General features: G+C 35.2%; 1 protein-coding gene across 1 annotated transcript in view; it reads right to left on the bottom strand.

Annotated features, from left to right (window-relative positions):
• LAMA3 (laminin subunit alpha 3) overlaps positions 1 to 26,825 on the bottom strand; it is a 309,755-nt gene that overhangs the window by 21,173 nt on the left and 261,757 nt on the right. Inside the window, 19 exon segments of the mRNA XM_074276692.1 lie at positions 3,098 to 3,231; positions 3,778 to 3,897; positions 4,626 to 4,770; positions 5,281 to 5,414; positions 6,308 to 6,470; positions 6,590 to 6,741; positions 7,811 to 7,984; positions 9,827 to 9,969; positions 11,259 to 11,438; positions 11,531 to 11,647; positions 15,007 to 15,109; positions 15,311 to 15,452; positions 15,864 to 16,018; positions 16,974 to 17,090; positions 19,674 to 19,870; positions 22,703 to 22,870; positions 23,233 to 23,344; positions 24,142 to 24,252; positions 26,237 to 26,388. Coding sequence (XP_074132793.1) covers positions 3,098 to 3,231; positions 3,778 to 3,897; positions 4,626 to 4,770; positions 5,281 to 5,414; positions 6,308 to 6,470; positions 6,590 to 6,741; positions 7,811 to 7,984; positions 9,827 to 9,969; positions 11,259 to 11,438; positions 11,531 to 11,647; positions 15,007 to 15,109; positions 15,311 to 15,452; positions 15,864 to 16,018; positions 16,974 to 17,090; positions 19,674 to 19,870; positions 22,703 to 22,870; positions 23,233 to 23,344; positions 24,142 to 24,252; positions 26,237 to 26,388 — 2,719 coding nt within the window.

Below are 26,825 nucleotides of genomic sequence, written 5' to 3'. Positions count from 1 at the left end.
GAACTATTTCACTTCTCCCCTTTGCACATCCTCTAATGTTGATTCCTTTTTACATAGTGCTTCTGATCACATGTAAGTACACTGTGTGAACGTTTAACTACATTTTGGATATCTTGGCACACTCTCATGATTGACTGTGCCTTCCATACAAGGAATGGGAAATATTAGGACTGATTATTAGTCTTCCTACTTTATATCTGGCATAGGTTCGATGAGGTAATTATAAGAACAGAGGATATGAATCCAGGGCTTTTAAGGTTTATAAGGTACACACATAGATATAACACATACACACATATATACATATATCCCTGCAAGGTACTTATTACTATTATTGTATGAAAAAGTATATGTATATATATATATATATATATATATATATATATATATATATATATATATATATATATATATATATATATATATATATCATATGTATAAAAGCTCATAAGATCTATGTTTACATATATATATATGATATATGCCCATGTGCTCATATATACATATATGCAGACACACAGACATATATATGTATACACACACTCACACACACACACATGACAACAAAGTAGCACAGTAAGTTGGGTCTGGAGTCTAGAAGATCCCATCAAATCTGACCTCAGACATTTACTAGCTGTGTCACAGCTACCTTGGACAAGTGACTAAACCCTGCTTGTCTCAGTTTCCTCATTTGTAAAATATGTTGGAGAGAAAAATGGCAAATCGCTCCAGTATTTTTGTCAAGAAAATCTCAAATCTCAGATGTGACCAAAAAATGACTAAACCAAAAAAATAATGTATGTGTATATATGTGTTGTATTCTCATGAAATTGTAATAAACGGCTTTCAAGAGTATTAAGCACATAGCAGGTACTCAAAAGTACTTCTTAACTGACTTTACCAGCCGCAGTTTCTTCATCTGTAAGACAGGATGGATGGCAGCTCCCTTACAAAGTTGTGTAAGATAATATTTGTAAAGCATTTTGCAAACCTTAAAGGGACATGTGAATCTAGTTGATCCAATCTATTTCTGAATAAGAATCTCGCTTCAAAATCCTTGACAAGTCTTTGCTTGAAGACTTCTAGTAAGAGAGAAACCCCTTCCTCCAAACACTTTTGGATAACTCTAATTGTTTGAAAGTGCTTCCTTATGTGAAGCCTAAATTTGCCTCTTTATAGCTTCTATTTATTGACTGTTCCTGGGTCTGTCCTTTGGGACCAAACAGAATAAACTTAATACCCAATACAGGACAATCCTTTTTAATATTTGAACACAGTGATAATCACTTAAGTCTTCTCTCTGGGGTAAGCATTCAGTTCTTTCAACTGATTTTCATATGATCTGATGACCATGAGACCCTGGGACTGCATTCAAATGCTTCTTCTGCAATATACTAGACATATGACCATAGGAAAATCATCCAATTTCTGTGAGATTTAATTTCTGCATCTATAGATGGAGTTGTTAATACTGGTAGTACCTTCCTTTACAAGTTTGTTGTGAAGAGCCCAAGAAATAATATATGTAGAGAAAGTGCTCTGCAAACTTTAATGGGCTTTAAAAATTTCAGGCATAATAATAATAATAATTATTATTATTATTATCCTGGTTACCCTTTGGGTGTTCTTTAACTTATTAATAACTTACTAAATATAACATTTAGAACTAAATGCAATTGCTCTAGATGTTATCTGAAAAGCCTGGAATACAATGAGAATATTGCACCTCAAGTCCAGGACACTCTCAATGCAGTCTAAGTTATATCATCTTTCTGGTTACATTGTTTATTCAATTGAGCTTACAGTCCATTAAAATCTCCAAATCTTTTTCATAGGCAGTCAAGCCACATGTCCTTCATCTTGAGGAGTTGACTTTTTTCAAACCAAGTGTATGTCTTTACATTAATTCCAGTTAAATTTAATCTTACTATTGGCCAGTGTTCTAGACTGAGGGGTCTGCAAACTATGGTCCACAAGCCACATATGGCTTATAAATAGTGTATTCAGAAATTTAAAAATAATTCACAGCTCATGGGCCACTAAAAAAATAGGGGTCAGATGGTATGGGCTGCCAACCTCTGCTCTAGAATATCAAACTTTTTTTTTTTGATAGAGACAGTCATCTATTGGGTCAGTTACCTTTAGGTCATCTGCAAATTGGTTAAGTAAGCCAAGAATATTTTTATTCAAGTCAACAGACATTTAGGATACTGCTATTCTAAAGCTCTTTTCTAGTAGATACTACTAGCTTGAAACCTCATCCCTCTTAATAGTGCTAGTGTTAATCCAGTTCAGTTAAAAATCACTCAGCAGTCTATTGCTTTATCTTCTACTATCTGCTCTCTGGTGCACTATAAAGAACAAGCAATCTTAAAGTAGTCTACTTAATTGAATAAAGGTCAAGATGATGCAGAATTTAGAATTAGTTCTTAAGAGTAATGAAAACATTATACATATCTACTTGATTTTAAAATTTCCTCATTCTGAGGTTCTTAGAGGTATCCTGACAGCTCAAAACTTGTCTTATTAACATAGAGACTTCTTTTTTCATAAAATGCCATGAAAACTTAGCAGGAATCAGAGGAGAAGTTGCCTCTGCCAAATGCCTAAATGAAATACATAAGAACAATGCCTGGTAATCTTCCATAGAGTTTATAAACTGGAAAAAATTCCAACCAGCTTCAAATATTACCCAACGAATCTAAATTTCAACAGCATAGAAAGTATCCCTGGCTTAATCATTGGACAGCTCACGAAGAAAGATTTTGCCTGACCTGCTTTCTTTCTACAGGGAATCTCATGATTAACTAATGAGATCGTGCATATAGAATACTTTTCAAACCTTTAAAAACTGGTAGGTAAATGTGAGCTATTGTTATCTTTATTATGTACTTTCTTTACAAGTTGGGTTTTTCCATTCAGACTAGTTGTCCAATTCAAGCTCAGAAGGCTGTGCCCACAGCAGAGGAGGCACATGGACACCGTTAGTGCTTTGAGGTGGACAATTTCTTTTCTGTTTCTTTTGTGAAAAAGAAATGTAATAGACACTTAGACATTAATTAAGTAAAGACTGCAGAAAATAATCTTTTCCCCTTACTTTTCTCGGAGTGAGATTGGAATTCCTCCAAGATAATATGTGTTGAAATCGAAAATTTTACCCGGAACTTCAATGAGTGTTTGATTCACAGTTACTCGTAGAATGTTTTTAATTTTCCCCATCCTGATTGTAATCTGAAATGAACATGAGATGTTAATCAGCAAATGGCTAAAGAAATATACATAATTTACCCAGGAAGGAATTATAATTTAGTCATTTTTTAGATACGTCTGACTCTTTGTGACCCAATTTGAGATTTTCTTGGCAAAAATATTAGAGTTGTTTGCCTTTTCCTTCTCCAGCTCACTTTATAGATGAGGAAACTGAGGCACATAGGGTTAAGTGACTTGCCCAGGGTCACACAATTAGTAGGTATCTGAGGCCAGATTTGAACTCAGAAAAATGAGTGCTCCTGATTCCAGGCCTGGTGCTCTGCCTACTGAGTAACCTAGCTAATACCACTCAAAAAAAAAAAAAAAAAAAAAGTATCCTTGTTTCAGATAGACAACCCAAGTCCCACTAATTCTGCTTCATTTAGTTCTTCAGCTACATTCATTCACAAAATATTAAACATGGACCCTTGACAAATCATTCAGCAGCCTTCTTTGGTTCAAATGTCTTGACTTAACTGATTTAAGAGGACTTAGAATTATTATTTTTAATAGTTAAAAATTACATACCATCTGATCTGCTCCATCATTTATGAGTATCCGCGTTCTTTTTTCCTCTGGAAGCTCTGAATTTAGTTTGTATCGCAACACAGGATATCCCTTTTCCATACTTAAAGATATAAAGAAATCCTACAAACATGAAAACAAATTTATATGTAATAGCCTTTCAGTGTCATATGAAAATGGAAAGCAAAAAGCTTATGATTTTCAAACTACCTAGCATTTTACTATTTTATATTCATTTGCATTTACTCTTTTTATATTTATTCTATACACCTATATAACTACAGATAAACATATGCATATGAATATATATTATTGTCTGCAAATGCCTTGCCAGTAGGAATTACTTCATTTATTGTATTTACATTCCCAGCATAGTACTGTCCCACAGCAGGCATTTAATCAAGGCTTATTGGTTGAATAAGAAGGATCCTCCTTCTGAGGCTTTGCTTAATATATTGTGCCCTCCTTTTCTGGCAAGTTTCACAAGCTGAAAAGGATTCAGATTTTATTTCCATTTATAATTCTGCTTTATTCAATCAGCTTGCTGAATATGATAAATATAAATGGAAACGAATCCTCCAGTTTTTAAGATAGACAAATTTCTCAAAGTCACTGAATTTTGGGGGAGAACTAGTTTTCTTTTTCATTGCCATTGGGAACTCCCTAGAAGGTAACTCTATCAATGTTGATCAACATTTGCTCAGCAACATATGACTTTGGATAACTCTAGGAGCACTGAGAAATGAAGTGAATTGCCTAGGTTTACACATATACTATACATCAAAGATGGGACACATTGGAGTCAATAATTTGATTAATTTAGCAGTATTTGATATCAGATTTTGACTTACTTGGTGTTCTGCAAAGAACAATAAACCTTCATCTACAGTGGTCTGAATTGTCTGTAAAAAGGTTGGAAATGGAGTGCTAGACTGGGTTGGAACCCGTGCATAGCCTGTGCCTTCAAAATAATTTTTGTCAGACTCTTCTTTTTTCCTGTGAATAAAATCACATCAAAAGACAGGGCAGCAAGTTAACAAATATATAATAGACATATTGACAGGACATATGAATGAATGCATGAGGAACTGAGCAGTGCATCTGTATTGCAAGTATTGCCATCTTGTTACAGAGGAAGCAGAGACTGTTAGGATGCAGCTGTTTATTCCGTCTAGACAGATTCTATGAAATAGAGATGCTAACCAAACTGTGTAAAGTCTCTCTCTCACACATACTTTATTATTATGAATTGTCAAAATTACATCTGGGGGACAAGCGGAATTGTAACCAAAGATCTAGGTATAGAGCTGTGAAATGATGAACCTGGGTTCATAAACAGCATGGACCAACTCTCAGTCATTTATCTGTAATCCTTCCATATTGAAGGAAAAAACCCAAGGGGGGCAATTAAAATAAATAGTATCTCTTATATGGCATCCCTGCTTTGTGATGCAGACACTGAAAGACCATTGTAAGGACCTCTTGTCTTTCCTATGCTTCATTTACCTTCTACAGGGCTCCACTTCTGTTGTATTGAGATTGAAAGTCCTTTTGAAGTTGTATAGGCTTAGAACATTTTCATTGAGGTCATCTAATTCAATGCAGCCCTTATAGGGAGGATAATTTAGTTCACGAGGAAGCTGCAACAAAACAAACATAAATCCCCTGATGAAACCCACTGGTACTTGGCACTTGGGATCATTAGCTATAAATGGATTGTAGCTACACAGCTAATATCTACACAGCACATTAAAGCTTGCAAAACCCTTTATCTCATTTGAAACTCAACAGCCAAGGGAAGTAGATGATATTATTATCATCCAAAATAAATGAAGAAACTGAGGCAGACAGAGATAAAGTGACCTCCCCAGAATCCTACAGTTAGTAAATATCTGAGGCTGCATTTAAATTCAGTTCTTTCTGACTCTAGATCTACTATTCCAACCATGGCAAGATCTAGTGACAATCAAATCTAGGGATTCAACCTGTGACTTTACTGGTATAAAGAACTTCCTAGAGCAGCTAGATGGCTGAGTGGATACAGCATTGGCCCTGAAGTAAGGAGGACCTGAGTTCAAATGTGACCTCAGACATTTAACACTTACTAACTATGTGACCCTGGGCAAGTCACTTAACTGCATTGCCTTAACAGACTCACATTTCCCTTAACATCACCTCCCCTCCCCCCCAATTTTTTTTTCTGATGAGGAAACATGTTCTCCCAATCAGTACCCTACTTTACAGAGTTCTTAAACTCAGATCTTTTTGGCTTTCAGGCCAGCTTTCCAATATACCAATAGCTTAACTGTACCAGAACAATCAAAATAAAGATATTTGTTTGTTTATATGTTTTTGTTCTTTTAAAAGGTAATTGGGATTAGGGATTAAAACTAAGTCACAAAGCTAATAAATGTCAGAGTCTGAGGTCCTGACATCAGGGCTGTTATTAAGAAAAATCAGTTCATTATAAAAAGAACTTTTATATAAACTCAGACAAACAACTAGCTTAACTTGGAATTTCACATGTATTCACCTTGAAATTAGGTGGGTAGCCTCCAACATAAAAGACAACATTTTCAGGATCCAAATTGAGAAGAATGTCGCCGCTCCCACTATCCATGTCATAGAAATCAGGAGGTTTTGGCTTATGGGACGTGGCTTCTTTAAAATAGCTGAGTTTTGCAAACTGGAAGATCCTAAATATTAAAGAAGTTATAGGGGAAAAAGTCAAGACTCTTCCAAGGCACTGAAAATAGGAAACATTTATGGAGTGTGTTTTAGGGCAAGGAAGAATAAGAAGAGTGTAAGTTTCTACCTTTGCAATTTTACTCGATCCATAATTGCTTCTTGAGTTATACTCTTAGTCAAAATTGAGTTCATCTGGATCTCAGCTTCCTGGTCTCCCAAGTTATAGACACAAACAAGTTTGCCATCTCTTACCGCCATACCTATATAGTCCTTAGATGCCTGGAGATATTTAAAAAGTACTTGAGTGAATTTACAACATTGATTGTCCCCCACTCTTCGGACCAAGAAAACTCATTATAAACACAAGTAAATCTTATATAATAAAAATGTGTGCCATGTGTAAAATGAACTATTCATTTGAAGATTAATGAAATATGAGAAGGGCAGGGTGTAAGATCAGGCACATATTCTAGAAAAGTCAAAATATGATAAAGTTGAAAGGAGAAAAAATGTTGATATTTGAGAACTTGAAAATAGAAGTCTACCAATGACAGCCAAAAATAATTCTAGTATTTCAAATAGCTCTCTAACAAATGACATTCTCAACTAGGTATTTCCCGTGATATCCATTTCATGTCAAACAAAGTCAAAATACAGAAAAATGAAAATCATTTCTAAAAATTAATATTAGCTCTAAACAGATAATTATAGAAATTTCAGTGATATATGGTCTTAAACATTGGATAAAAAGTAAGATTTTTTGGTAGGTAGAGAAGTGATTAATATCCACTAACTGCAAAGGGGGAGTGAGGTTTTCTCTTTAACCTGGCATCTCTAAATTTTATATTTAGATTTAGAAAGACTGGTGGATATTTTAGGGCCAGAGTCCTTAAGCCATTTGTAAATAGGAACTACTCTTCATTTCCTTGATGCCTTGAGATCACCTGGGTAGACGAGTAATGGAAGACAATGACAATGAGGTCTCTAAGTAGATAATAGAGTGCTGATAGAACAGGCCTTGAGAAAAGTGGAGCTGCTACAGAATGCATTCCCAACCTGACAGGGAAACTGGTAGCAGAAATTACAGTGGTAGAGACTGATTTGAAGATTTGGAGGAAAGGCTGCTAGATATACAGGATAATCTAATGTAATCTAATAACAGGAGACCCCTGGTTTTAGGGGTCTAGGGTTAAAGAGGTCATTCTTTTGAGTCTCAGAGCCAGCTCACAGGATAGGTCAAGAGGATCATGAGTAGGGGCTGTGGTGGTGCATGTGGTGGTGGGGAAAATCAGACAGCTAAAAAACATTGCCTATATCCTAAAAAAACAAGTGTCAAAGAGATACCTACATCTTTATTACCCAAGTACATCACAAACATGTCTTCTTCATCCCCACCATATTCTCTGGATTCAGGTCTTTGAAGAAACAAAGAGAGGGATGTGTACCCTTTCAAATCTTCAAGGTCATTTGGAAGTCGAACCTCAACACCAGACTTGCCATTGAATCTCATTGGAATAGCAACCTGTGGAATGTAATAGAAAAATATTAAATATCCTAAGGGGAAGAATATGAATAGGTAAAATTATGCATTCTTTTTCATTCAGAGAATTGATTTGCCATTTTGTTGTTCAGTTATTTTCAGTTGTCTGACTCTTCATGACCCCATTTCAGATAAGAAAACAGACAAACAGGGTTAAGTGACCTGTCCAAAGTTCCACAGTTATTTAAGTGTCTGAGGACACAGATCTGGATTCAAAAAGATGAATCTTTCTGACTTAAGCCCCAGTGCTCTACCCAAGGAGCCACCTAGCTGTTCATTAGAAAAAAAATGATTACTGTTCACCAAAGAATACAGTTGTTGTGGCAAAGAGCACAGGGAAGTTGAAGCCTGCTAGTTAAATCATGGATATTTTTCAGGATCTGGCAATAAAGCAGTCAAACCCTTCTGGCATCTATGGGGTAAGTTTCCTAAAGTTACTGTTAAGAATAGTTCTCTGATTAATACATTAAACTGCAAGTTAGACTTCATTATTTACTGGAGATATAGAACATGGGTGCATCAGGGCATTCAACATAGTGATCTGAAAAATCCAGGGCTTCTTTACTCAAAAAATAACATTGTCTGGACAGCAATAAAATTCTCCAAATAAATCAATATATGTATGAATTGTAAATGTATTCAGCCCAACTCAACAAATAATGATTAAGGCCCTTTTATAGTAATGTTCTAGAACCTTGAGTAAATTAAACAAATTTAGAAAAGATATGGTCATGTCTGGCTCTCACATGGACTTTGGGCTCTATGGAGGCATATGATTTCCTTGGTATAAGCTATTCCCTGAGTGATGAAACTCCTGCACCAAATTTAGGTCAGAACCCTCTATGCAATTATAATTGTAGAGTTGGCTAGAACACTGAGATGTTAATTAATATACCAGGTTCATATGGTCAGCATATGTGACATTAATGGTCTGAGCACAGGTCTTCTGAGACTGGTTTTCTCTTTCCTACTCTGTGCTACCTTTTGTTAGTAGGGCATTTAACACATAAATGCCTGTACCACAAAATGTACATGAACAAAGGATTTATATCAATTGTTAAATGGAGAAAAGGCTGCCAAGTTTATTGCTGACAGGATAATCATGGCAGGTTTGAAGTGGGTTTTAAGGGTGACTAGAAGATCACCAGATGGAGGATAGATGGGTATTCTAATCAATGGACAGCACTAGAAAAGCTATAGGTCACATATGGGAGAGTGAACAGTTTCTTGGAGCCCATTGTGCAAACAGGGGTATAGAACAGGACAAGAGACCATAGAAAACCTTGAAAGACGGTCTCAGACTCCATTGTCTCCAACACTTTTGCTTTCCTCTAAGGTTTCTAAACTGGATGTACTTTTGTTTTCCTGTTAGAATGGTACTTGTGGTTTAGGAAAGCCCAGTAGGAATTGCTATTGGACTCTAGGATGCTCTCACAGTTAAATATGCTGTTTTTATTTCTATGATATCTATTCCTAGTTTTTTAAATATGATTCTCCAACTGTCTTAGAATGGGTTGCAAAATTCTCAGAAATAATTAATATTAACTTGTATTAATTTATGCCATAGCACACTTTTATAAAGAGGAATCATGGGAACATCAGGCAATCCAACAAAAACAGTCAGCAATCAACTATTAAGTGCCTACTATGTACTAAGCATTGAGCAAAAGAAGGTCAGTAAGAGTGGATTATTATTTCAGCATTTACTTCAAGACTCTCTCCCAGGACAGGCTTCCTTTTCTGACAAACTTGGATTTGAATAATCTCTCTAATAAAAGATGGGACATTAACTTTTGTTAACCATTGTTGAAGTGGAAGGAGTACCTTATTTGCAGCATCTCTGGCTTGCTGAATGAGTTCTCTTATTCGGTCCACATTATCAGAGATGTTGCCCAGTGGTAAGAGCTGTTGGTTGATACTCTGAATCTTGCTTAAGAGATCTGGTATCTTGCTGGTTAATTTTTTCACTATTGATGTAATTAGAGAAGAGAGAAAAAAAGTTGTTATCATGTTTAATTTTTTTAACAGTAACACTTTAATTTATTTTTAGGGTATTTTGACATATTTTTTTCCTGAAACAATTAGGGTTAAGTGACTTGCCCAGAGTCACACAGCTAGAAAGTGTAAAGTATCTGAAATCAAATTTGAACTCAAGTCCTCCTGACTTCAGGGCTGGTGCTCTATCCACTGCACCACCTAGCTGCCTCTATTGTGAAATATTATTATTATTATTATTTTTTATTTAGAATTTTTTTCACAGTATATATGCATGAGTAATTTTTATAATATTATCCCTTGTATTCATTTTTCCAAATTATTCCTCCCTCCCTCTATTCCCTCCCCCCGATGACAGGCAATCCCATACATTTTGCATATCATGTTTAATTTGAGAGCTATTAGGTTAAATATAGAAGTCCTTATTGTCAATATTGATTACTTGGGGAAAATGGTCAGGGTGAATCAGTTTCAATGTAGCTCTCCAGGTCATGTAACTTCTATTTGCCTCATGGATTTTTCACTTTTTAACTTACATGTTAAATCTCTCTTGACCACTATAATATAAAAATAAACTTTTTGTGTTTGTATTTCTGTTCTATTGTTGTATTTATAATTAACTCATCACTTCTGTGACTTGGGGAAGAGGGAAATTCAGGAGAAGAGAAATGAGAACACTAATTTTTCTGATTTTATATAAGGGAACATCAGGGAGAGTGTATTGACAAAGGAAAATACCCATTTTTGGTTTTATTCAGGATTAGGTTCCCTTATTTCAGTGATTCTCAAACATTTTGGTCTCAAACCCTTTTGTACCCTTAAAATTATTGAGATAACTACAGAACTCTTGTTTGTATAGGTTTTATCTAATGATGTTAACACAGTAGAAATGAAAACATCTTAATATTCTTATAAAAATAGTTTTGAATTCATGTGTCTTGGGGACCTTTGGGATCTGGGGGTCATACTCTGAGAACCATTGCGTTGTTTAACTGTAGCAACATATAACCCTCCCTTTGTAGAAAGAGTTTAATTCAAGAAATTGGTTCTCAATATAGATTTTTGAAGATTCTGTTACTCTGATATTTCAGTTTTTGCAATCAGACTCCTCAGAAAACTTCAAACTAAAATGGCACACAGTAACAAGAAGATACAGGAGTGATTTATAAGCTCCTCAGATAACTTCAAATGTTATGTACTAAGGTACATAACAATAAAAGATAGAGGTGATTTATTATGGTCAGAAGAGAATATCTGGTACCTGAATTGTTTGCATCACTCAGAGCCTCATTAAAGTCTTCACTCCGTGTGCTTCCATAGGTGTCCTTAATTCTTTCCACATCTGTGTGAATTGGGTTCAGACCATCCAGCACACTGCTTGTGATGTCATTTGCATTTCTGATTAAACTCTTGGCATTGCTGGTCATACTATCAATATCATCTAAGGCAGGCAAAAAAAGGGCAGAGTGAGCATTTGGGGAAGCATTCACCAAAATGAGTGAGGTAAAAAGAGACACTGAGCTAGTCAGGAACCTCGATTTATTCCACGGAGATCATCTTGGACAGTAGTGAGATCTGTTTGTATCAAGCCCTTCTTCGTTGTAACAACATCCAAGGTGTCCCGCAGGCTATCCAGAGCTGGTCTGATGTCTAAAATAAAAAGAGAGAGAGAGACATGTGAGAGACTGGCTCTGGGGCATTTAAATTCTCTAATTCAGATGGTATCTGATGCCTGTGAGTTAGTACAGCACAGCCTGGACCTATCTCAGTTGCAATGACTATCTTAGCCAGCATTTATGTAGCATCATTCATACATGCATGAATACATGTACATATATATCCATATATGAAAAATTATATATAGACATATATGAACTATTTACATATTTATTATCTATGGAAGGGGAGATGAGGAGAGAGAGCAAAGAGACAGAAAAAGGGAAAAATAGAGATAGAGAGAAGGCAAATAAGCACTGGAGCTGGAATCAGGGTTCAAATCTGGTCTCAGACATTTACTATCTGTGTGAACATGGGCAAATTACTTAACCTCTCTGATCCTCATAAAACAGGGATAATAATAGCACCTATCTTTTTGGCTATTATGTCAGGGATGATAATAGTTACCTCCCAAGGATCAAATGAGATAATATGTGTAAATCATTCTGTGTTTTATTAAATTGTAGCTATTATAATCTTAGAACATCCTTGCTGAGGTCCATATATATGTAGGTGCAAAGACATTAGTCTTTTTTACACAAATCAGAGCCATAGATGCTATAAAAACAGACAGACAGAAAAGTTTTAGATAGGACATCATTTTACTGTCTGCCCAGGCTGGCTTCCGTCTTCATGTCTGAAATGTTCTCTGTCGTCCTCATCACCTCCTGGATTCCTTTAAGATTCAGCTAAAAATCCTAATTGCTCTTAATTCCAGTACCTTCCCTTTGTTAATTATTTCTTATTATTCCTGTACATAACCTCCTTGTACATCACTGTTTGCATGCTGTTTCCTCCATTAGATTGTGAGCTTCTGAAGGTCAGGGACTGCCTTTTACCTCTTTTTAAAAAATCTCCAATGCTTAGCATAATATCTGGCACACAGGAGGAACTTAATAAATATTTATTGATTAGTCAACTGATTGGCTGTTGGAGAAAGGATGCCAGGGGATAAACAAATAGGATCTTACTCAAATAAATATTAAGCTAAAATAGTATCAATAAACAAGCATTTATAAAAGGTTTACTGTATATTAAACATAGTGTTATGCATCAAAAGTTATAAAAATAAAGAACAAAAGAGTCTCTACTCTCAGGGGATTTTTCATATAACTCAAATATTAAAGTTTTCATTAATATGTACAGTTTTCTTTTTAATTTCTCCTAAAATCTCTCCCTTTTCCTCTTCTCTTTCTTTCTCCCTTTCTCTTTCTCTCTTTTCCTCTCCCTATCTTTTCAACCTCGCATCCTACCACAAATACAAAATCATTCAGAGCAATCCAGGGAGGAGAAGAAATTGCCAAGATCATCTGGGTGATAACATTGTCACCCGGTTATAGGGAAAACAAGGAGAAAGCTTCAAGTTATCATTGTTGTCACAAAGTTTGTTTAATTGAATTTTTAAAGTTGTACTAATCTCTATTTCCAAAATAAGACCTGGGAAAAGAGAGATTCAGAGAAAACTAATATTGAAATTTAATTCTGAAAATCACAGAGCAGAAAATACATGATACCTCCTGAAAGAGCTTGAAAAGTAGGGAGAGATGGGAACTTAGAATGACTGCAGTGCAGCTGTGTGAATTTGGGGGAAAAAATAAAAAAAACAGGATTTTCATACTCCACTCTCTGGGATCCTCAGATTCCAAGAGAAATGGGATGGGGGCCTTCTTTTTTCCCCATCATCCTTTTATTCTTTTGGAGGGATTTTACTTTTAAAAATAAAAATTATGAATAACATGAAATTCAAGTTTCCACAGGTAAAATGGATGCTTTAAAAACTCTGTCTTATAGGATAGAGCTTCTGGATACAGAGAATAGTTTTAAATTTCTACAGACTCAAATGTATTTAAAGGGATTCTGTGATTCTTAAAAATAATTTACATGTATGGGATGTATGTAGTTTTTTTTATCATGCACGTGATAAAATCTTTTATATGTATTACTTCATTTGCTCCTACAACAACTAGGTAGGTAATAATAATAACATAATTATTGTTATCATTAATGCTAATAGCTTACATTGATATAAACCTTTACATGTTTCTCACAATAACTTGTGAGAATTTAGGCTACTATCTGCGAGATAGATAGTACAGCTATACTCTAAACCCATTTGGCAGATGACGAAGTGAATCAATCATCAAGTAATTATGAGATAACTAGTATATGTCGGGAATTGTGCTAGGAGCTGGGGACACAAGGATAAAGAAAGACTATAATTCTTGCCCTAAATGGGCTTACATTATATTCCTGGAGACAACAAAGGCTTATATAGTTTTTCTTGTTCAATCTTAAGGATAGATTAGAATGAGGAGGGATCTGAGGCAGAAAGATCAATAAGAGGCTCTTGGAATTATCTATATAAGAGGTGTTGAGAGCATGAACTAAGGTAATAACTGTCAGTGAAACAAGGAACAAAATGCAAAAGGTGCCATGAAGGTAGAAAGGATGAGATTTGGCAACTGAATAGAGAGAAGTTTGGAAAAAGAAGAGGAATAGTAGGAGTGAAGTTTTGAGTCCAGAGCTCTTTCTATTCTCCTTCAGAGTGAGGACCAAAGATCTTAGCTTAGCTATGAGTCAGTTCTTGGCTTATCAGATGAAACATAAGTTCTTTCTCACTTCTGTACCTCTTTCCCCAGAATCTAGCACAATAACTGCCTCAACTACTGACCTCCCTGGCTTTCTTTAAGACCCAAGTAAAATTCCGCTTTTTATAAGAAGTCTTTTCTAACCCTTCTTAATTCCAATGCCTTCTCTCTGTTAATTATCTTCTATTTATTCTATATGTAGCTTGCTTTGTATAAAATCTCCCCCACTAGATTGTAAGTGCTTTGAGAGCAGGAATTGTTTTTTGCCTCTTTTTGTATCCACAGCTCTTAGCACAGTGACTGGTACACAGCAGATGCTACTAACTGCTTACTGTATTGAATTGAAGTCAATATTCTGATATGCTACTTTTCTCTCCACTGGTATTGATACAAATAGAATTCTCAGCCAGACCATTGGCCAATCTAGTATAGACTACTCCAGTTTACAGCACATATTTACTTACAACAGGCTTCTGGTTATGAAAAAACAACAACAAAAATTGTCCACATGTAGTTGTTGATGGGGAAGGGTTGGATAGTGATAAGAAACTGAATGACAATGACAAATTCACAAAAGTCAAGAACTTAACTTCATTGACTCCTTGATTTAAAAAAAAATCATCTTCTCCTTCTCTCTCTCCTCCCACCTCCCACCCCACTTCACAGTCCCTTTGTTTCCCCATGCTTTGTTGAATATTTGGATACCTTGCTGTAATCTAGTTTGTGTGGTCTTTGCTTCCTTTAGTAGCTTATCGCTGTTGGAACTCAAAATCTTGGCTTTTCCAGGCAGATCTCCCTTCACCACAGTCTGCAAAGAAAACATCTATCAGCCTTAACACAATGTAAATCCTCAAGATAAGGGAGATGGAATATTTTTCCTCATCTGGCCAGGAATGGCTTTGACTCTTTGGAAGCTTAAGCTGGCTTTCTAGTGCTCAGGAATCTCTGAAGATGATTTCTCATCCTCAGAGGGGCACTGGGAGATTTTCCTAACTCAGGGCAATCCCACCTGTAGGGCAGAGTCCGAGGCGCTCACTGCCTTGTTTGCGGCATCCTCGGCTGCTTTCACTGCATTAATGATGTTTTCATAGGCTGTGGCAGCATCCACAGCACAGCGTACCAATTCATCACCACTGGTGTTCCTCTTGATTCTGAAACATCATGAGGAGAGAGATGCAGACAGGAAGGAAGCACACAAAAAACAAAAAGTCCAATAACCAGGGTCCTTTTGAGGGGCCACCAACAAATCAATACTCTTTTTGACATTAGAGAATTGTCGGAGAATGTAAAGAATAATTGATGTTTAGGATTATAGCTACTTCTTCTTCCAAAATATATTCTAAGTTACCTTTCAAATTCTTTCCTTAAGGGGGTAGGGAGAAACTCAGAAATAAACACTGATAGCTATAGTGTTTGATATTGCTAAAAATGCTAATAGTATCATCTCTACTCCCCAATCCCTGGTAACCAAAAAGGGAATTAAGTTTTCACTTATAACATGAGACATCTCTGCCCTCATGTAGCATGTTTCTTTACAGAAAAAAAGAGTGTTATATACTTACTCTTCCAATTGCTTTGCTAACTTTTGTAGAGATTGGGCATGATTCTCTGCTTCCACCACCAAGGATTCTTTGCTAGACGATCTGGAAAGATCCCTCACTTTGTCACTCAGTTCTTGCCTTACCTCATTTAAACTGGATGCTAACTTCTCATAGTCCTGTTTTTTTCAAGAGAGCAAAGACAAACATAGATTATTCATGCTTAGAGACAATAAACATATTCCTGTTTTCTAACATATTTCCATGTGTACAAAGCATTCCCTCTTACTGACCTGGTATAATGTCAAATGATCTAGCACTCTATAAACAAGACGGCTGCAAATTTAATAACATTTCCTTTAAAGGGTGGGCAGAGGGGAAGTGGGAAGTTGTTTAACTCCAGCTTCTTAAAATGTGGTTCATTATCCCACATGGGATCTTGTAACTGAATGTGGGATTGCAAAATTATAATTTATTATCAGCAAGTGCTTGATTTGCATATCTATTTTACAAATTCATAGAGTCATTTTACATGACTCTAAAATTTTCTCAGGCCAAAAGGTGTCAAGAATGGAAAAAGTTTTAAAAGCCCAGGTTTAAATATACAAGGCTGTTATCACCTAGACAATTTTCCATTTAATAGCCATTGCCACTGACTTCCAGCAGCAAAGAAATTCCAGTAATTCTTGTATCAACCATGAACTTCTTATTTTTTCAATATCCTTTTTTTTTTAACATAAATCTATTAATCAAGTCTTGTGTCCAAATACAATGGAATACACACAGAAGGCCCTACCTGAAGGAATTTGCATAACACCACTGAATAAATGGAATACTATTTAAGGAAGGGAGAGGGTTTTAATGACTACAGAAGTCACAAAAGGCTTCACTAAGGAAGGAGAATCTATGTTGAGACTGAAAGACCTAGAAGTGAGAAGGGAATGCTTTCCAGGCAATCAGACCAGCCTATTCAAAGACATGAAGACTGGAGATAGAATGGCAAATCAGGGAACAGAATAGATCAATTTATCTGGGATATGGTTTTCTCTAAACACTTGAAAAAAATCTAGCACATTTTCTTCATGATATAACTAAAATGCTTTCACTTAAAAAAATCATAAACATTTATTTTACCTCTTGGCTTTTCTTCATCAGTTGGAGAACACTGTTGGTCTGTGACAAAGATGATTCAGCAGTGGTGAGGTATTTATTGAATTCACTTTGTAGGGAGCTCATTTCCTTAATACGTCTCTGAGGATGAAGAGATGTAACTTTAGAGCCTAGCTTTATTAACAGCAAAAGAACCAACAACAAGGAGATAGCAGGAAATATTTAAAAAGTTCAATTGATGCCTTTACAGGTTCAACTATCTTTTAATTTCTTAAATTGTTTTCTTCAATGAGATGACCTAAGCAATGATCTGGAAAATTATATGGTAGTCTGGAATGCTATTTGAGTTCCCAAGAATATACTTTCACATTGGTATATGCATGTGAAAATAATCAAGTACTCAGGAGTGGGAAGGAAGTGCATTTTGCTGGGGATCAATGGAGGAAGAAACAGAAACCATGATGTAATGGGAAAGTCTATAGAATTCTTCAATTTAAGGAAGAAGTACACAAGCAATTTGGGAAACTATACATCAGGCATGCTATAGTAACTATGGAAGAGCTATTTGAAATATTTAATCATCTGCTGGAGTTTGAATTCCCTCAATAATAATTCCATTTTTCAACAAGATGAAGCCCTATTCTAGACAAGATTCTGATCAACAAAGAAGAGCTAATTGCTGAATTAGAAATGTTGATAACTTTGAGAGGAATTGATGACAGAGTAAGAGAGAAAGTTAAATGTAGTTTATTAATATCCAAGATTTTGGTAGGGGAAATTTCAAAACATTCAGAGAAAGGACACTCAGAAAAGATTCAGTGGGCTAATATTCTACAGGAAAGTTAAGTAAAGTAAGATGAGAAGTTTTCAAGGAGAAATCATTAGGACATAAATATAATTGTGATGAGAAAGAAAATGGAAAGTTGCTTAAAGAGACTAATGTGAATTCAAAGGAATCTCATGAATCAATTTGGATTTTGAATGGGTATATGTAGAAGACAGAAAAGCAAGAGCAGATAAGTTGGAATGAATAAAACAATAGTATGAATCTTGTAAAGCAAAAGGGACTTTATAAACAATAATAGCAGCAAGAGGAAGAACAAAGCAGAAATGGAACAGGTTCTCAGAATGGATGGGAGAATGGTAAAGACTGATGCCCAGAAGGCAGAACTACTCAACTCTTATCTGCTTTGTTTACTTTATTCCCTTTGTTTACATTATTCTCTGTGGCTCAGCCAAGCAAATTTTCTGATATATGACATATTACCTCCTTTCTCTGTACCTTTCGCCAGTTGTCCCTCATTTCTAAAATGCACTCATTCTCTTCTCACTTCTATCTCTTAGAATCCCTATTTCTTTCTGAACTCAGATTAGATACTATCCTCTACATCCTAGTTTTTTAAACTATGGGTTATTACCCCATATGGGGTCCCATAACTGAATGGTAGATCACAAAATTGTGACTTATCATCAGTAAATGTTTGAGCTATTTTATATACCTACATACTCAGGTCATATAAAAAGATTTCTTGGGTGCAAAGAAAAAGTTTTGCTCTATGTGAAGCTTTCAATCAGTCAATCTTAACAAGCACCAATGTTAACTAGGCATTGCATATTTGGGAATTTTAGTAGATTTCAAGCTCAACATAGTGTGACATGGTTGCCAAAAGAACATTAGTAGTAAAAAATGAGAAAAATGCTAGTCCCTCTGTCTTTTGCTCTGTCCTTGTTATATCACATCTCAAGTGTTATCTTCAGTTTCAGATGTCATATTTTAAGGACTTTGACCTCCTGGAGTATCTCCAGAAGATGGTGAGCAGGTTGGTGAGAGGGCCAAAGGACACAAACCTTGCAAAACCAGACTGTGCTCCTTGTAACAACAACAATATCTTTTATAAGAAAATGCAAAGGAGTCTGGGAAGGTTTTCTTTACCTAGAGAAGATTGGAAAAGAGGAGAAAGATTTGTGCAAATGTACAAATGCAGGAAGATGCAGGATGGGATCAGGTAATAGCTACTCTTTCAGTTTCACTAAAAAAGGTCATGGAGAAAAGTCAAATAAGATTGAAAAAGGTGGTGGAAGCCAAATTGCAGAAAGCCTTAAATGACAGGCTAAAGAGGATGTATTTTATTTTACAGACAATGGGGACCCACTGACAGACTGTTTGTTTTTTTAAAGGAGGTGATATGGTAGAACTGTGCCTAAAGAAGATCACTGTGGCAGCTGTGTGGAAAATAGAGAGAAATGGAGGTAGGGAGATCATTTTTCATGATGATGATAATAATGCAATGATTCACAAAGTTAATTCTCTTCAAATGGAATAAGGTCTTTGAAGTGTAGGTACACTGTATGAATTCTCATCCAGTATGTATGATACATTATTCACTAGAGGACTCCTTGTACTCTATCAGGTGTGAGTGGGTGTGAAATTATTTTCCCTGCTTTCAGTTGTGCATGATTCATGGATTAAAATTTCTTCTTGGCCCTAAAAGGTAGGAACTATAATCTTGCTTATCATTATTATTATTATTTTACCAAAAATATACTCAATGTCTCATTTTTGCCTCTGTGTGACTGGAAGATAGGGATGATGTAAGCAAATACATATTTACAGAGATATCTTACAGCTGTTATCCCAGTTTGAAAACAGCAGAGACCCCGACTTCCTTTGCCCTTTTAATAAATATAAGGGAAAAAAAAGGTAATGTCCAATTGTGAGATTACCTTAATGTCTTCCAGGGATCGATCATTAGCTTGGTTGAGACCATTGGCTAGCTTTGTTTGAAGGGTAGCTTCTTGCAGAGCTTTGCGGAGGTCATTGATTTTGGCTTCATATTCATTTAGAGAATCTCGTACACTTTTCACAAGGTCATGGTTTTCTGCCTGGTGGATTTTCAGGCTACTCTGAATACGATTTAGCACTATAAGATGACATTTTGAAAAGATATGTGTCATTGGGGAAGGCAAGCTGATAGTATATCTAATAGCCTAAGTTTTCCATTTTAGAGCCTGGAAGACACAGCATCCAGCATCCAAAAAACAAAATCTAAAATAATAAAGCAAGTCTCATGACTTAGCAGACTTTGATTTACATATTTTTGTTGTGTTGCTTGTCAGTGTAGTCATATATGACTTTTCCTAATCCCATTTGGGGTTCAATGGCTTGCTATTTCTTTCTCCACCTTATTTGAAAGATGAGGAAACTGAGGCAAACAAGGTAAAGTGACTTGCCCAAGATCACACATCTAGGAAGTGTTTGAGGCCAGATTTGAACTCCAAGCCCAGGACTCTATTGTGTCACCTAGCTGCCCTAATTTACATATTAGTTTTTATGCATACTAAGAACATAACAATGCAGAAATCAGACCTGTTGCTGAAACATAATATATTCCTTGAGATTAAAAAAAGACTAAAATGAAATTTAAATAGAAATGCTGAGAGTCAACCAACCATTATAAAATCTGAACTTATAAAAGATGTACTATTCCACTATTCTCCTTCTGAATATATTAATTACAAATGTCACTCTCTGGGATGATAAGTGGCAATAATAAGGCATGAAGGGGACTGATTTGGTAAATGGTCATCACAATATTGAATTAAAATGAATTAAAACATTGAATCCCTTAATTCTAATTATTTATTATTGTTTCTCATAATATGCCTTTTTATTAATTGTAAGAATATCAGAATCTGTATTATAGGAAAATGATTAACCAACTGAATGATGAAGATGATTTGACAGAAGGAAAGAAGAGGAAAATTGAATTGACTAAGAACAACAATAATAAAGCAAGTCTCTGCATAGTACTTTGAGGGTTTCAAGACACTTTATATTTATTATCTCATTTGATCCTCACGAAAATCCTATAAAGGTAGGGTTACTAGGTGGGGGTTGCAGAGAAAATATTGAGAATATTACTCCTCAGGTAAGGACACTGATGGGAATCACTTTAACCTTATAGTCCCACCCTTTGGTGGTCTGGTAGCCCCATCTTGCTGTGTCTAGTCAGAAATTCAAATTATGTCAAAACTCTGAGGTTAAATTTCTCCTATAAATCTGTCCATGGCCCATTCCATCTTGGCTGAACTCCTGTTGGGTTAAGCCCTCCAGGGCACTCTGCCTTCTAGTGTCTTTTTCCTCCCCACTTCCCTTTGCCTCATAGTGTCTTCCCTCTCATCCCCCCATCATTCCTCATGATGTCTTTCTCTTTCTTGTAGCAAATTAACTCTTTTAAAGTACTGAATCCCTCTTAGGATTTAGTCTGCCAGTCAATGGAGTATTCCTCATGGAGTATTTCCTTTGTCCTGGTTAATTGTGAGTTCCACTGGGGAACTTGTCTTTTCCATTTTTAATTGTTAAAACTCCTTTCCTAGCTAACTATATGCTCTCTCAAATCTAATTCATATTTTCCATTCCTGGTATCTATTTTACCTCTTCATTTTGTCTGTAACCTCTTTTCATAAATAAGTCTACCTTTTGCCAATGAGAATGGCCATTGTGAATTCTTCACACGACCAAACACCAACATTTGGTGCCAGTTGCCTCACATCAATCTCTTAATTTGGTGCTAAAACACAATCAAATTAGTAGATGCTATTATTATTATTTCTATTTTACAGATTAGGAAACTGAGATGGAGATAAGTTAATAGACTTGCTCAGGGTTCATACAGTGATAAAAGCAGGTTGGGAACTCGGGTCTTTTGTAGTCCCAATCCAGTACTCTATCCAATATGATACCTAGCTGCCTGGACATGTTAAAGGAAGGGAAAAAGGAGAATTGTGGCTAAAAGAGAAAAGAAACCAATTGCTAACTTTTGATGTGGTTGAACTAGATAGTAAGTGCTTTCAAATGAAAAATTCTTTCTATTTTTAAATTATATTTGAGGCCTTTTATCATAGTTTCAATATAGGAAAAATGGCTCTCTGTTGCTTCTAATGCTTGACATTCAAAGCCCTTTGTAACCCAGCCCCTTTTTACCTTTCTAGTCTTCTCATGCTTTACTCCCCAAGCCATACTCCAGTGACAATGACTTCCTGGTTGTTAAAGGAAGAAGACACTCCATCTCTTAGCTCCCTGCATTTTTTTCTGGCTATCCTTCATACCTGGAACATTTTTTCCTCTCCTGTTTTAACCACTGATTTCCCTGACTTCCTTTAAGTTCCAACTAAAATCCCCTCTTTTACTAGACGTCTTCTCTAATCCTGTTTGATTCCAGTGCCTTGCTTTTATTTATTATTTTCTATTTATCCTGTATATAGTTTGTACATATTTTGTTTATGTCTTCCATATTAGACTGCAAGCTCCTTGACACCAGGAACTATCTTTTGCCTCTTTTTTGCATCCCAGCATTTAGAATGGTGTCATACTAGTAGCAGATAATAAATATTGATTGAAAATGTTCTTGTAATTGCTTATATTCAACATATATTGGATTACTTGTCATCTAGGGGAGGAGATAGGGAGAAGAGAAGGAAAAAAAATTGGAACACAATGTTTTGAAAAAGTGAATATTGAAAACTATACACATATTTTTAAAAGAAAAAGCTTAAAAGCAAGAAAAATGTTCTTACTCTTCTTTCAGAATTCTTTTCATCAATAATAAATTAATCTGAATATAATTAATAGAAGTAACATCTTATTGAAAAGTCTAGGCATTCTACCCACCAACTGGGACTAAATACATTTCCTAGCCTTTTATTTGTCAAAACTAAATAGCATGGAATACAAAATGAAGAATGAAACTTACAGAGTTGTGCCTCAATTTTTTCAGCTTCTGCTTTTCTCAGTTGCTCTCTGAAGTCTCGATTTCTCATTTCCCTCATCATACGGTTAGCTTCAGCCAGTTTTCTGGAAAAGTCACCCGAGGGTAAGGCGTTTCCATCACCATCTGTCCCAGAGATCTGTTTCAGGAGAACTGAAAGATTATATATTTCATTAAACTTGGAAAGTTGGAAATTTGTAAGAGGAAATTTTGAATTGCTTTATTTTGGGGATGGATTTTTATGTTTAAATTGGTAGTATTGTTAGTTCAATAAGTCAATGAATGAGTACCTAGTAAGTGCCAGGCCCTGTGCTAAGCACTGAGTATGCAAAGAAAGGCAAAAGATATCTGTCCTCAATCTCATGGGGAAAATCATATGCAAATGTAGAAATTGAAGATAATCAGCATAGGGAAAGCACTAGCTAAAATGTTGAACCCAAACATAAAGCTATTTCAAAATTCAAAATGATTGTATAAAACAAAACATCTGAGCAAAAGTAAGAAAAGATCATTACCATGAACATCTCTGATGACATTTTGTATCCTAGTATCCAGCTGTTTCGCATTTTGATTTGTCTGAGCAACAGTGTTATATAATGTCTGGGCTTTCCTTGAATTTATTTGAACCTGTATAGAAATTCAAACAATTAAAAATTAATTAAATTGATTGATGGTAAACATTCTAAACTTTTTCATTAATCAATAAAAAAACATTTATTAAGCACTTATTAAAGGAATTTAAATCCTAATACATGTCATACGCAGAATAAATGGAGGATAACTTAAAGGAGGAAAGTATCAGCAATTAGAAAAACTTAAAAATGCCTCTTGTAGAAAATGGTATTAGAACTAAGTCATAAGAGTAACCAAGAATTCTAAAGAGTTGGCTGTAAAAATTGAGAGCATTTAAGAGAGGGACAAAGATGGAATTGTAGTACTTTTCCTTTCATCTAGCAGGATATAAGTGCCTATTTGGCTCTATTTTGGATGGGTAGAGGAGAATAATGTATAAGAAGACAGGAAAGGTAAGAAAGTGACCAGATTGTGAAGCATTCCAAATTTAAAATGATATAATTACTTTCTTAAAAAAAAATTCCCCAGTTATATGTAAGGCCCTGAGAAGGCCCACATGAAGCTGTGTAAAACGTTTCTATAAAAGTTATGTTGCAAAAGAAAACATAGATCTCTCCCCCTCCAAAACAAAACAAAACAAAACAAAACAAAACAAAACAATAATAGCAACAAAAAATAACCCAAACCCTAAAGAAAAAAAGAAAGTTAAAAAAAAAAAAAAAAAAAAAAAGGATGCTTCAGTCTATATTTCAGTCTATATTTAGACTTTCTATGGATTTGGATAGCATTTTTAGCATAAGTCCTTCAGAGTAAGCAAAGAAATTACTCTAAATATTGCCTATATACATTACCTTTTCTTGTAAGGTCTCAAAATCCTGATTCAGACTGTTAAGGCTTTTTTCCAGGGCATCTACTTTTGATCCATGACTTGAAATAGCAGACTGATAGTTGAGCAAATGATTCTGAGAATAAAGCAAAATTTAACCTCTCTGTTAAATAGGAAGTCAAAGCCCAGACAGCCTGTTTTTGCTATAGATTCACTTTAAAACTACCAGCATTAATTTTATAAAATCGGTATGATTTCTCTTTTTAAAAATATGTGTTATTAATTCAAAAATATTTTTGAATTCCAAATTCTTTCCTTTTATTCTCTCTTCCACCTACTGAAAATGGCAGGATACTTTTAAAAAAAATTATTATTTATTTTTAACTTTAAAAAAAATTCAGTTCAAAATGTTCTCCCACCTTCTTTCCCTTACTTCTCCCACTCCCTGATTAGAAGAATATAAATGTTTCTTGCAAAGACATGATATCAGTTATGTTCTCAATATCAACAAGGATCTGGTTCTAAAATAAGGTAGGTGGGGGAAATAGACCAAGGGTCTATTGAGGTTTGAGTTGTTCAAAGAGATGGTGATTCTCCATTGGGAATTTCCAAGTCCCATTTAAATTGCTGGAATTTTTTCATTCTTAAATATGCTAATGAGAAAGGAGGTAATGACCCTGATTGCTGATACTATATGAATCATAAAATGTCAGAACTACAAGTTTAAAGATGATCTAGTCCAGGAGTGTCCTGATAGGATATCCGCCTTTAGAGAGAGAACTATGGAGGATGAATATAAAGCAACACATGCTATCTTAGATATGCTAATGAGAAAGGAGCTAATAACTTTCCTATTCCTCAAATGACAGGAACATATCCCTCACTATCAAGCCTAAACTCAAAACCTCTCCAGCTTGTATAGATCTGCCAGAGCTTATAGTCTGCTGGCACCAACATCAAGAACTCACATGCCAGGAAGATGCCTTGAATTGTTTCTATAAGGTTTCCTCTTGAACACCTTTCCATGAAAAATCAAGGTGAACTTCCTATGATCCTAACTGATTCTGGAGATGTCAGGAAAAATCCCTTCTCCTAGAGATCATTCCTCTAAAAGAAATCTATTTTTATCTTGGATATAAAATTGCATTAGATGTGTCAAGATTTGTTGAAAATGATGGCTCTTTAAGAATAAAAATTATACAAATTCCTCACATTGAAGCAAAGTAAATCAGCAACTATTCCCAAGTTTCTTCTCAAGCCTGACTATTCCTTTTCTGGTACAGACTACAGTTCCTTATACTGTGACATACAGGAAATTTACATCATTATGTCTATATCTATATCTCTATATATATCCCCAAAGTGGCAGACTTCCTAGGAGTTTCAAAATATCAATCTTTTTTTAGATAGATTAAAAATAATATTTTATTTTCCCAAAATTACACATAAAAACAATGTTAACACTCATTTTTAAAATTTTTGAGTTCCAAATTCTTTCCATCTTTCCTCCCCTGCTCTCTTCCTGAGATGGTAAGCAAATTTTATATCAGCTATATGTTTACAATCATGCAAAATATACAAAACACCAGTATTGCAAAAAGTTGTTGTTGTGTTCTACACTCTACCAATAAGACAATAATTGTCATTTTTGTGCATGTAAATAAACTCAGAGGTATTCTTAGGACCATGTAAGGAAAAGCCATATATTTGAATTTAGGAATTCTTGATGAAGAAGATCCCTGTAATGAAAACTCGTTAATTCAGAGCCTTATTTTCTCTTGTACAATATGGAAATTACTTTCAACTTTGGGAATAACTGCATAGAAAACAGCTTCCCCTGGTAATTAAAATTCTTTAATCATCAGGTTAACTTTTCATCATTTTCAAGTTCCCTATATAGTAGGAGCTCAATAAATGTTAGCTGGCTGACTAATGATATTGAACAACTGGCTGAATGCATCAAAGATTAGCAGAGAAAATTAAAAATAGTGAGGCTCATGTTTACTACCACATCCTATAAATAACACTATATTTGGGATATGGAATGAGTGGAATATGCCCTAACCTAAAGAAAAGTCAGTTTCTTTCAAAGTTCTCTCTCCTTATTTAAAAGTTCTTACCCTCAGGTCTTTGGTCTGGGTTTCCAAGCGCTTCATTTGCTCCAGAGTGGCGGCACTTGCAGTAGTACTCTGGAGCTGTGATTTGACCAGTCGAAGTTCATCATTCATTTTTCCCAGGTCCTTCAGGAGAGTCATCACACAGCTATCACAGTCTATACAAAGACCACAAACAAAGGAAAACAATGATGCAATACACTTAGGCTTCTTAGTGAGGAACACAGTAGTCATTTCTAATAGGAAAGGTTGCTCTTCCATCTTTAATCATTTTGAATGGAGGGGGATTAGTATTCTCCTTGCAACATGCCTATAGCAATGCTAATACAACAAATAAATATACCAGAACTGGGAAATGTAGGAGTATAGCACAATATTATAGAATTATATTTGCAATAAGAGGCTTCTTATACTTTTTCCACTTGTGACTCCTTTTTGCCTAAGAATTTTTTACATGACCCTGGACATATAAATGTATAAAATGTATGCAAATCAAACATTTACTGATAATAAATCATAATTTGTGACCCCTCACATTCAGTTACATGACCCCATATCAGGTTTTGAATCATAGTTTAAGAATCTGGGACAAAAA

Source organism: Sminthopsis crassicaudata, chromosome 1, assembly GCF_048593235.1.
Source record: "Sminthopsis crassicaudata isolate SCR6 chromosome 1, ASM4859323v1, whole genome shotgun sequence".
Lineage (NCBI taxonomy): Eukaryota > Metazoa > Chordata > Mammalia > Dasyuromorphia > Dasyuridae > Sminthopsis > Sminthopsis crassicaudata.
The sequence above is the reverse complement of the archived record's forward strand: the minus strand, read 5'-3'. Positions and strand labels throughout refer to the sequence as shown.